Source organism: Balaenoptera physalus, assembly GCF_965194825.1.
Source record: "Balaenoptera physalus genome assembly, chromosome: 2".
Taxonomy (NCBI): domain Eukaryota; kingdom Metazoa; phylum Chordata; class Mammalia; order Artiodactyla; family Balaenopteridae; genus Balaenoptera; species Balaenoptera physalus.
In genome coordinates this window covers 97,357,484-97,370,499 of record NC_138883.1, presented here as the reverse complement: position 1 = coordinate 97,370,499, position 13,016 = coordinate 97,357,484, and the positions used below count along the sequence as shown (strand labels likewise).

The 13,016-nt window shown below is 40.3% G+C and overlaps 1 protein-coding gene across 2 annotated transcripts in view; it reads right to left on the bottom strand.

The window, feature by feature from the left end:
- SCG3 (secretogranin III) overlaps positions 1–13,016 on the bottom strand; it is a 38,499-nt gene that overhangs the window by 8,481 nt on the left and 17,002 nt on the right. For both annotated transcript variants that reach the window (XM_082447231.1, XM_082447232.1), the window contains 2 exons: positions 12,330–12,413; positions 10,314–10,451 (listed from right to left, as the gene is read on the bottom strand). In XM_082447231.1, the coding sequence (XP_082303357.1) occupies positions 10,314–10,451; positions 12,330–12,413 (222 nt within the window). The remainder of the gene's footprint in view (positions 1–10,313; positions 10,452–12,329; positions 12,414–13,016) is intronic.

The following is a 13,016-nucleotide window of genomic DNA, read 5'->3' as shown; positions in this document are numbered from 1 at the left end:
CCTCATTACAAATAAGTCAATTTTGTTCCTTTTTATGGTTGAGTGATGTACCATATCTTCTTTATCCATTTATCTGTCGATGGACATTTAGGTTGTTTCCATGTCTTGGCTATTGAAAATAGTGCTGCAATGAACATTGGGGTGCATGTATCTTTTCGAATTATGGTTTTTTCCAGATATATGCCCAGGAGTGGGATTGCTGGATCATATGGTAGTTCTATTTTTAGTTTTTTAAGGAACGTCTATACTGTTCTCCATAGTGGCTGCACCAATTTACACTCCCACCAAGAATGTAGGAGGGTTCCCTTTTCTCCACACCCTGTGGAGAGCTTATTTGGGAAAAGGAATATCCCAGCTTAGACTCTGTTTAGGCACTATATTAAAAATTCTGAATTAGGAGAGTAAAATATAAATATGAGGTTTTGGCCATAGTGTAGCAGACACTGTTGATTCCCCACCCACATGCTTCCCGTATTTTAGATATGCTAATAGAGGAGCCCTCAGCCAGTGATGGACAGGATTGGCAGATACACACCCCAGCTTCCTCACTCCTCGGGCTCGGTCCACATGGTCCCCAGAGGTCCTCACGGGACTGAGCCCCACACCCACAGCTGAAGTCTGCTCATTAACACACCACAGTGGCTTCTTTCCCTTCCCTGTCTCATGGACCTATCCCCCAGTAGAGCTTCCTGGGGTCACCTGCCAACTAAAAACTCCACCTCAAATCCTCCTCTAGGTCTGCTTTGGAGGGAACCCAACCTAAGACAATTGGAAGTAGGGGACTCAGCGTCATCTTGTCAGGTTGCTTTCTGCTCAGTGACCAATTACCTATAAAAATGGTGTTGAATTTTTAGAAGTATGAAATGCATGAAAAATAATTTTATTCACCATATTAACATTATCATCCCACAATAAAGACTGAGTTTACTGCAGCTTAAAGAAAGCTAGACTGTAATCCATTAAAAGACTACTATCTTGTGGATCATAACATACATGATTAGGGCTGTTTCTCTAACTTAAAATAGAATCCCCCCGCCCCCATCACCCTCATTCCCATTTTCTGCTTTATTTTTATCCATAGTATGTATCACTTTCTACCGTATCACATAGTTTATTTATTAAGCTTATTATTTGTCTTCCTCCCTTAGAAATATATCTTGTTTGCTGATGTACTCCCATGCCTAGAATAAAGCCTAATACACAATAGGCACTAAGTAAATATTTGTTGAGTGAGTAAATGGATGAAGCCTTCTTATATAGAAGCTAATCATAATCAGAAGATTGTTTGGTGAGCATGGAATCCAAACTAGGGAAACTACAATTGTTAAAAAGAATAAATGGTATAAGTCTTCCTTCCTTCTTTCCTTCCTTCCCTCCTTCCTCAAAAAATGAATTGTTTATTTACAAGACTTGAAATTCAATGGATTCTGAATTTAAATGATAATTACATCAGAAACAATTTAAAACACCTACGAGGGCTTCCCTGGTGGCACATTGGCAGGCGGATTCTGCATTGGCAGAATCCTCCTGCCAATGCAGGGGACACGGGCTCGAGCCCTGGTCCAGGAAGATCCCACATGCCGCAGAGCAGCTAAGCCCGTGAGCCACAGCTACTGAGCCCACGTGCCACAACTACTGAAGCCCAAGCACCCAGAGCCCATGCTCCACAACAAGAAGCCACCACAATGAGAAGCCGCTGCTCACCGCTACTAGAGAAAGCCTGTGCGCAGCAACGAAGACCCAACGCAGCCAAAAATAAATAAATAAATAAAACACCTACCAATGTGCTAAACATACTATATCCATGTGTCACTTAATCTTCACAGAGCTCTATGAAATAAGCATTATTGTTCCCATTTTACTCATGAGGGAACTCAGGCTCAGAGAGGCTAAGTGATGTGCCCAAGCAGACAGCTGAGTAAGGGTCAGAGCCTGATCTTGAACCAGAATGAATCTGGAACCTCTAATGAGTGAAACTGGGTAAAATTCACCTTTTCGACTAGAGATTTAGTGACTGTTGTTGTCATTACCAAACCGGCTAACAGGCAGTGGTTCTCAAGCTTGGCTGCACATTGGAATCACTTGGGGGAGTTTTAAAAGTCCTGATGCCCGGGTAACTCCTCATACCAAATAGATCAGAATATCTGGAGGAGGGACTAAGTATTAAGATTTTTTTAAAGCAATCCTGAGATGATTCGAATGTGGGGCAAAATGTGGGAACCACTGCCACCAGTAGTGGGACGTCCACACATTTGCTGGGGCACTGGAAACAACGGGAATAAAAGCAGGTGTTCCTCTGCTCTTAGAGACAAGCAGCTGGTTCCTGTTTACATTTTCTCTTCTCCGGAGCTGTAAAGCAAATCTTCTATTTACACAGTGTGCATTAAAAGCCCATGAGAGTCCACTTTGGAAAACTGGCCTATTATTTTCAAATTAATTTCAGCTTCCTTTGGAAAAAAATAGCTCATGGCTGAGGTAATATGGCACAAGCCTTAAAACATATGCTGAAGCAGATGGGAAGAGGGCCAGAGTCAAGATGCAGCCCTATTTTTCTGGCTGTTCTTGTTCTCAGCCCTGCAAGAGAAATATCCTTTATTATACATGAATTTGTCCTGATCCTGATATGCTCCCCTGATCTGCAAACATGCCCCTCAAAAAAACTAAACCAAACCAAGACAAAACAACTCTGTAGAAATCAATAGCTCTAACCTACTGAATACTGGATATACTAAAGATATTAGATGTTTGAAAAGAGTGCTTATGAAAATTGTTTGATATGATGCTTAAAATTCCATATAGTAAAGATTATATGATTATAGGTTTGAACAAAGCAACTGATACTGGTATCATGGATGTCAAGGTGGGCCCCAGAGCCATTCAATTAAAGAATTTTTGTGGGAATTCCCTGGTGGTCCAGTGGTTAGGACTTGGCGCTTTCATTGCCGAGGGCCTGGGTTCAATCCCTGGTCAGGGAAATAAGATCTCACAAGCTGGGCTTCCCTGGTGGCACAGTGGTTAAGAATACGCCTGCTAATGCAGGGGACACGGGTTCGAGCCCTGGTCCGGGAAGATCCCACATGCCGCAGAGCAACTAAACCCGTGCACCACAACTACTGAGCCTGCGCTCTAGAGCCCGCGAGCCACAACTACTGAGCCCACGTGCCACAACTGCTGAAGCCCACAAGCCTAGAGCCCATACTCCGCAACAAGAGAAGCCACAGCAATGAGAAGCTCGCGCACTGCAACGATGAGTAGCCCCCGCTCGCACAACTAGAGAAAGCCCACGGGCAGCAACAAAAACCCAATGCAGCCCCCCCCGAAAAATAATAATAATGATCCCAAAAGCCAAATGGCGCTGCCAAAAAAAAAAAAAGAACTTGTGCAAAATGATGCCATTTGACATGCCTGCGAGATGCAGCATGGGATGCTGGGATGAGCGCTGGTGGGAGTCAAGGGACAGAAGTTCAAGCCCCAGCTCTGCCACTCTTTGCCTATGAGCTCTTGGGCGAGACTGTTCATCTTCTAAGGCTTGGTTTACTTATTTGTAAATTAAGGAGTTAATTCTGAAAAGAAGATCCGCGGTTTCTGTATATGGGGAGAAATTCTCCTTTGCTGTCCTGGAAAATCCTGTGTTGGTGGTAGGTCTCTGGCCTGCCTTAGCTCCTGGCACACTTGCTGACTCATAGGGAAGAAGACGGCCTCACTATTTTTGGACATTTCCAACAGAATGCCTTGGGGCTTGAATAAAGACACGAATTTTCCCCTCCTGTGTTGCTTTAAAAATAAAAGCATCCCCGTGAGTTAGTCAACTTATATCAATTTATTAATTAAATAAGCTGTTTTCTCTTTTCTGGCTTCTGTAAAGAAGATACGGGGGGACTTCCCTGGTGGCGCAGTGGTTAAGAATCCACCTGTCAGTGCAGGGGACACGGGTTCAAGCCCTGGTCTGGGAAGATCCCACATGCCGAAGAGCAACTAAGTCTGTGCGCCACAACTACTGAGCCTGTGCTCTAGAGTCCGCGAGCCACAACTAGTGAGTCCACGTGCCTGGAGCCCGTGCTCCACAAGAGAAGCCACTGCTATGAGAAGCCACACACTGCAATGAAGAGCAGCCCCTGCTCGCTGCAACTAGAGAAAACCCGCATGCAGCAACAAAGACCCAACACAGCCAAAAATAAATAAATAAATAAATTTTTAAAAAGATTAAAAAAAAAAGATAGGGGAATGATAGGATATTTAGGGGAAAGTTATCTTAGAGATGACCTTTTCATCTTAATTCCATTATCTAGCCATAAACTTGACAAATGATAGCATTGGAATGAGTTTATGGGTATTGTAATGCTTATTTCACCCCTTGGATGATTTTTTAAAAAGATTTTCAGTGACTCATACAGCAGAAGTGAATGAGTAAACATCAAACTGGCAAAAAGAGCCCCACTTAGATCATGGAATAAAACTTTAAAGTTCTTCGGTCTCCAGAGAGCAATTTATTTGAAAAATTAAGCACCATTATAGATATGGTTGAAATTGGAGTAAATTTGACTTCATTGGCATATCCCTATATTGAGGAATAATTATCAAATCATTCAAATAACTGCACCAACTAGAAATCGATATCTTAAAATATTATTCTTAGTGTGAGTCCCTGTAGAAAGCAAGGGTTTAAATAGTCTAAAGTATTTTCAAAGGTGAACGTGTCATTTTTCATCACTGGTAATTAAATTGGATTTTTTACATTTAGCCTGAAGTGAGATGCATGTAAACTTGCTTTGTAAGTTGAAGAGTGACATAAATGTAGTTTGTTGTTGTTGTTATTCCTCTTCCTCACAGGCCTCAGCATATGCTTGGCATGGTTAATCAATATTTGCTTTTGTTGGATGGGGCCATCACTTCACATCGCAAGACCAAAACAGACTCCCTACAGATATTCCTGCCAATGTGTCCTGCTTATAATTATTTCCTTAAGTGGTTTTAGCTATTACCTCATCTCTTGCTCTGCTCTGTAATGTCCTCCAGCTTTCTCTCTGAAGGGAGCCTCTTCTGCACGCTGCTGACTCATCAGTCAGGGAGAGACATATGTGGCTTGTGTTGTATTTGCCTACATATGACTTAAGTTCTATTCTTAGGTCATTTCAGAGCTTGCCTGAGTCCTCAAAGGCAGGCATTGGTCCTTAAATTCCTTCTGTAGCTTTCTGAGCACAGTGTCAGACATGCCATTGGAATAAATGTTTATTTATTGCTGAATAAATGTCTCAGGAAACCCAGCCAACCCTGCCTTCACCCACGTAGATTCTTTTATTTTTCTGCCTAGAGACAACAGGTGTTTTCTCCCTGGGTTTTATAACAGAGAAGCAAAATAGCCTTTGAGAAAAGTGCAAATAAAGCAACTGTGAATACAAAGATACATGTCATAATATGTCCTTTTGGGCATTAATTACATCTTTTCCAAGAAATGTTGGCCCTTGGCTTAAGCTCAGTTTGGTGTTTTCTAAACCATACTAGAATCAGTTTTTCTTATCCCAGAGTAAATAGGATCAGGGGTAGCATGAGTAAATTAAGTCTCTAAATAATGGGGGGGGGGGACTAATTTTAGCCCCAATCCCTACACTTTTCCTAATGTTTCAGGAGAGCCATTACAAAGATTAACACTAACTGGATGGAGTTTTACTCTTCTCTCTCCCCGTTATTACCTGATGGAAATCCTAATGAGAAATCTAACCTCATCATTAGTCTCCACACACTCACACCCTAAATAGGAAGTAGTGGGCTACCAAGAATCAACTCCTTCATATTCCTTTTTTACATAATGCTTTCCTAAAACAAGTAAGAGACCTGGTAGCACCCATTCCTAGGGATATTTGCACAGCGATATAAGGTGTCGTCCTAAGCAATGAGTATACTGCCTCGGCGAGTCAGCTGACCTAGATAGATATGGCTTGCTCTGTTCTAGGGAAGGATGGTCATCACACGTGGGTTGCTCCCGGAGGAGATGATCCAGGCACACTGAGCTGTAGTCCTTTGTGCTGCCCAATTCCTAGCTCTCTATCTCAGGCCACAGGACCACTCTTTTCCTGCTTAGCTATCTTTCAAAAGTTTACCACTCATCCTCCACCTCACATCCATTAGGATGGCCACCATAAAAACAAAACAAAACAAAAAACCACCAGAAAATAAAAGTGTTGGTGAGGATATGGAGAAACTGGAACTTTTGCACACTGTTGGTGGGAATGTAAAAGGGTGAAACCACTATGGAAAACAGTGGTTTCTCAAAAAATTAAAAATAGAATTATCATATGATCTAGAAATTCCACTTCTAGGAATATTCCCCCTGCCCAAATTGAATATTTTTTAGTCTTGAGATATTTGTTCAGAGGAGCATTATTTACAATAGCCAAAATGTGGAAGCAACACAAGTGTCCATAGGCAAATAGATGGATAAACAAAATGTGGTATATACATTCAATGGGCTATTACTCAGCCTGAAAAAGGAAGGAAATTCTGACACTCGTTACAGCATAGATGAAGCTTGAGGACATTATGTTAAGTGAAATAAGCTGGTCGCAAAAGAACAAATGCTGCATGATTCCACTTATCTGAAGTACCTAGAGTAGTCAAACTCATAGAGACAGAAAGTAGAATGGTGGTTGCCAGGGGCTGAAGAGGGACGGGGAATGGGGAGTTACTATTTAATGAGTTTAGAGTTTCAATTTTGCAAGATGAAAAGAGTTCTGGAAATGGATGGTGGTGATGGTAGCACAATGATATGAATGTACTTAATGCCACTAAACTGTACACTTAAAAGTGCTACAATGACAAATGAAGCAACTGACAAAGGATTAATCTCCAAGATTTACAAGCAGCTCATGCAGCTCAATAACAAAAAAACGAACAACCCAATCCAAAAATGGGCAGAAGACCTAAATAGACATTTCTCCAAAGAAGATATACAGATTGCCAACAGACACATGAAAGAATGCTCAACATCATTAATCATTAGAGAAATGCAAATCAAAACTACAATGAGATATCATCTCACACCGATCAGAATGGCCATCATCAAAAAATCTAGAAACAATAAATGCTGGAGAGGGTGTGGAGGAAAGGGAACCCTCTTGCACTGTTGGTGGGAATGTAAATTGATACAGCCACTATGGAGAACAGTATGGAGGTTCCTTAAAAAACTACAAATAGAACTACCATACGACCCAGCAATCCCACTACTGGGCATATACCCTGAGAAAACCATAGTTCAAAAAGAGTCATGTACCAAAATGTTCATTGCAGCTCTATTTACAATAGCCAGGACATGGAAGCAACCTAAATGTCCATCGACAGATGAATGGATAAAGAAGATGTGGCACATATATACAATGGAATATTACTCAGCCATAAAAAGAAATGAAATGGAGGTATTTGTAATGAGGTGGATGGAGTTAGAGTCTGTCATACAGAGTGAAGTAAGTCAGAAAGAGAAAAACAAATACAGTATGCTAACACATATATACGGAATCTAAGGAAAAAAAAAAAAAAGCCATGAAGAACCTAGTGGCAAGACGGGAATAAAGACACAGACCTACTAGAGAATGGACTTGAGGATATAGGGAGGGGGTGGGGTGAGATGTGACAGGGTAAGAGAGTGTCATGGACATATATACACTACCAAATGTAAAATGGATAGCTGGTGGGAAGCAGCCACATAGCACAGGGAGATCAGCTCGGTGCTTTGTGACCACCTAGAGGGGTGGGATGGGGAGGGTGGGAGGTAGGGAGATGCAAGAGGGAAGAGATATGGGAACATATTGTATGTGTATAACTGATTCACTTTGTTATAAAGCAGAAGCTAACACACCATTGTAAGGCAATTATACTTCAATAAAGATGTTAAAAAAATGCTACAATGGTAAATTTTATGTTATGTATATTTTACTATAAGTTTTAAAAGATATTAAAAAAAGTTTACCACTCATCCAAAGTGGGCCTAGGGATGATTGGAAATATCAAGGCAGCATGACTGGTCAGCAAAGGCGACACATATATCACCAATTCCTCGTTTCCATGCCCATGACAAACATTATTAATTAATCATCGCAACATTCTTTCCTCCTGAGTCCAGATGCAACCTCATAACCTTTCCCAACATAGGCTACTAGCAAACGATTAGAGTTCATATGTCAGTAATGTCAATATAGGAGAAAATTGTGGTGGTCTATGAAATCCATCCTAGAGAGAAGAAGGTGTAATAATCTAAAACTTCATGATATAGGAAAAATCGACATGAACTTGATATATTAAGAAAAAATTTCTTTTTCGGCCCTGTGTCAAAATGTCCCAGTAACTGGAATACAAGCAGTACCTTTGGCCAATATCACCACTCATTTGAACTCATGTAACTCAGGTTGGATTTTCTATATTTTCTACATAAAGGAACCAGAACTCTTTGAAGGAGAATTGATTTCAAGTTTTGGGACAGGAAAATTCAGAGTAGGTCTAGAATAGCCTGTTTAGGAGTTTGGGATTAACAGATACACACTGCTATGTATAAATAAACAACATGGACCTACTGTATAGCACAGGGAACTATATTCAATATCTTGTAATAACCTATAATGGAAAAGAATCTGAAAAAAAAATATATATATATTTTGCTGTATACCTAAAACTAATACAACATTTTTCTGTAGTTCAATTAAAAAAAAATAGCTTGTTGTTGCCAGAGAGCATAGATGCTTTAAAAACCACTGGGTACAGGGCAAAAAGGACAAAGGAGAAACTTGGAAGCAGGGCTACTGCCCAAGCTACACTAATTTAAACAGAAAAATCATCATCGTCATCATTATCATCATTAACTGGAACAACTTACATAAATGGAGAAATTTAATATAAAGTGTTAACAAAGAGTAGTAATATAAGAGAGAAATAGTTTGTACTTTTATTGCTGTTATTAAGTTACAAGGTATTAAATACATAGCTATCTTCTTTCTTTTCTACTTAATACATAGACACTGTTAAGCATGGGTCTATTATCAAGTATGAATGTGAACCTGTTTCTATCTGTATGAGCAAGAGGGATTGGGAACTTGTATGTGGGCCAAGCAGTCTCTTCAAAATTAAGAGCTATACCATGAACATGATCAGCTTTTGTGGTCTCATATCATATTACAGCAAGGAATAAGCAAAGTCCGTCAGTTCATTGCCACTAATGATGATATGTAATGAACAATGAAAAGGGAGCCCAATGGTGTGTTTCCAGATGATAAATTAGCTGAATGTCGCACTTGCTACCCCCTCCCCCAAGAGAGCAATGACCCATTCCCTCAGCTATGAGGGAAGGAAACCTCTAGATGACCCTACTAATGAGATACAGAAAAGATATAAATAGGGTTCCAGTTACACCAAAGAGTTCAATATATCATGACAAAAAAATAAAGTAGGTTTAAGCCATCTGTTCACAGCTTCTGGTAAAGACACTGAGTTTCAGAAAAAGAATATCTATCTGAGATACAGACATAAATGTTCTGTGATGTAACCAGCACACTTTGTAATTAAAGGGGCTTGAAACACTGAACTGTGCAACCAGATCCCGCATCCTGACCTGAAATCAGAGGGTTAATGACTTTGAACGTGCAACTTCATAGGGTCTTTTTCTTTGGGTATAGTAAAGTTTCTCAAACCTTGGAAGATGTGAATTTATATCATATAGACTTACTAGAGCTGAGTAAAAATTTGACCCCAGGAATGTGTAAGAATAAGGATAAAAACAAGTTTTATAATTACTGGGCTAGTTTAGTGTGCGCTTTTTTGCTTTTTAAGGTATTGAGGTTATTTCAGGAAATGTAATATATTTGATTTATGATTTTTAATCAAGTCTTTGAAAGTGTCAGATTGCAATCAGTATAAATGATTAAGAAAACTTGCTTTGTTAAATCCATAAATTTTGATGACTTTGTTAAATAAGTAGTATGTGACTATTAAGAGGAGTGTCAATTATGTTTAAATGAATATTGCTTAATAAATTCATAAGATCATAAATTGGACATTGAACAATGCACAAATGGTCATGAGTGTTCCTCCCAAAGTGCAAAAGCCCATTGGACGTTAAAGTCCATCAAAAGATGAAACCAGTTTGCCATTCCAGGAGACTCAAGACCATTAAAAAAATTGCTATTCAAATAAAGGTACCACGTGCGGAATCTTCTGTTTACAGATGATGTTAATTTCTCTGATTTGGTGGGGCTTGACTTTTGGATGACCCTTCAAGTGAAAGTTTTTGCTTCCCCAATTTCATTGTCAACGTAGAGCTGTCAATTCCATACCTTTTGGCTCATCTGTCTTTCCTCTTGGGCTGGAGTCATCATCTTTTGTGGAATCCTTCAAGGTTCCATATTCCTTTTCCATCTTAGCAGCTTCTTCCTTGGTACTGTCTGTTTCTTCATGACTCTTCTCTGATGGCACTGTAATCAGAATTGTGCACTATTATAACCCTATTTCCTATCTATTAATTAATTCCTAGTGTAGAAATAAATTTTATTAAAAAGGTATAGTTTGAGGTCAGATCATATTTTGAGCTGAAAGAGATCTTAGTGATTATCTAGTGTGACTCCTCCCTCCCCACCATTTCACAGAAGAGGAAACTGAGGCCCAAAGTGGGGAGAGATGTGCTGAAGGCCACCCGTTGAGTTAGCAGAAGAGCTGGGCCAACACCCCCCAACCCCAGCTTTCTGGATTCTGGTTGCGTTTTTTCTGTTCTGCCACACTGTGTTATTAGAGTGTAGATTATTCTCCTTATTTTAATCAATGTTGGCATTCAAGTGGGATAGGTCAGTTTCCAAAGTAAATTTGAGTCTTGATTCCAAATGAAAATAACTCTGTAGTTGCCCCGTCTCTCCTTGATGTTGTTTCTGAAGAACAGTCTGTTACTCAGAGTAGCACCTAAGCTGGACCCTTGCTGTCAATAATAACGCTTGCTCACTTCTCACTTAAAAATAACTATACTTCCTTCTAGAAATCCTATATTGAATTAAAGAATCACAAAACTTGAAGTAGGTAACCCCTTGAAAACAATGGTAATGCATGCCTGTAGTCAGTAAAATAGGGAATGTCAAGCAGTCTAATGATAAGCTTTTTTCTTTTTTCAATAAAAGGTTTATTACTACAGAAAAACAGGAGAAAAGAAAAATCAGTTATTGTCTCATTAAACATCCACTACTAGTGTTGTAGTATATATATATATACTTTTTTGATGCATATTTTTTTCATACTTGTGGCACAGTTTTGTTCCTTGCTTTTGTCATTAGCATCATTATGGAAGAATGTTTCCAGGTTATTAAAAACTGCTTGAAAACATCATTTTAAAGGGCTGTATATTCTATCAAATATAGGTACATAATTTCTGTGATAGGGACACAAAATTAAAGTGTAAGAGTTTGTGATCTTTTCTCTTTTTGCGCCTTCCTCATCCTTGAAATTCTCCTTTGCACAGACAGCTCTGCTCCATGGTGTTCGCCACGCTAAGCAGGGTGATGGGTAGAGATGCAGAAGTGAAGAAACCAAGAGAAGGTCATAAATCATACCACACGGGGGCACAGACTGTCCCAGAGGAGAGAGAAGAGCTGGGAGGGGACAGCATGGGAGGCAGCAGCAGGAGGGGACAGAGGGTCAGGGACAGTGGTGATCTGGGGAGAGAAAACAGATGCCTAAAGGAGAATTTTAGGAAGGATTGCTCAACTTGTGATATAGCTCTCACCTTTGCCCACCAGCCACCACTTCAGTAAAGTCCTCATTTCTTTTTTTTTTATTTTTTTTTAACTTTTTTTTGGGGGGGGTTTATTTATTTTAGTTATTTAGTTATTTATTTATGGCTGTGTTGGGTCTTCGTTTCTGTGCGAGGGCTTTCTCTAGTTGCGGCAAGTGGGGGCCACTCTTCATCGCGGTGCGCAGGCCTCTCATTAGCGCGGCCTCTCTTGTTGCGGAGCACAGGCTCCAGACGTGCAGGCTCAGTAGTTGTGGCTCACGGGCCTAGTTGCTCCGCGGCATGTGGGATCTTCCCAGACCAGGGCTCGAACCCGTGTGCCCTGCATTGGCAGGCAGATTCTCAACCACTGCGCCACCAGGGAAGCCCAAAGTCCTCATTTCTTTTCAATGCTTCTTGGGATTAAATTTCTGTGCTGACTAGCCAAGGTTATAGCTACTTAATCCCATGGTTGGATTTCAGGTTTTCAAACTTTTTGAAATCTGTAATTCTTTATCAGTGTTTATTGAAGTTCATGATTTACCACTCAAAAGGGTTATTTTGCTAAAAGCTGGCGGAAGAATACTAAAATAAATCATACCTGGGAAAAGCTTGCTCTTATTGTCAGTAACATTTTTTTCTAGCTTGTTCTTGGTCTGAAGAGCAATTGTTTCATCCAAGTTTTCTGGAGGGGAGAGGAGAAGAAATAAAATTTTATGTCCTAAAAGGTGATTTCAAAGTTTTACTAAAAATGTTTAAATCTCACCAGAAATAGCACAACAGCAATTCCACAATATTAGCAGTGCTAGTAAGGGGCTTTGATATGGATTATATTTCATTGACTCTCAAGATGGAAAGGCATACAATTTGAGATCCTCAAGTTCAGCCTCCTACTCAGTTAATTACAGAAGTCCCTTCCACATTTCTGTGACCACTGTTAGAAAACATCCAGGATTGGGGCCTATAATGGACAGCTGTGGTTTTGGCCTACTCAACGCCTTCTGGTAACTACACCTTGATTTTCCTCTGGAGAACCCAGACCTCTCCCACTTTCAGCATATTTGCTCCACTGGTGGCTGAATAACCCAGGCCTGGCTCCTCCAGCCCTCAGGCTATGGTGATTGGTTCAAGTAGGAGCACATGACTCAAGCCAGGCCAGTGAGATTCAATGCTAAGAGAAAGAGGCTCTCTTTCCACTAGGATTACTATACTGGGCGGATGTGAGATTGGGGCTGTACCAGCCATCTTGTTTCCAGAATGGAGCAGTTTATCTGGAATGAATCAACAT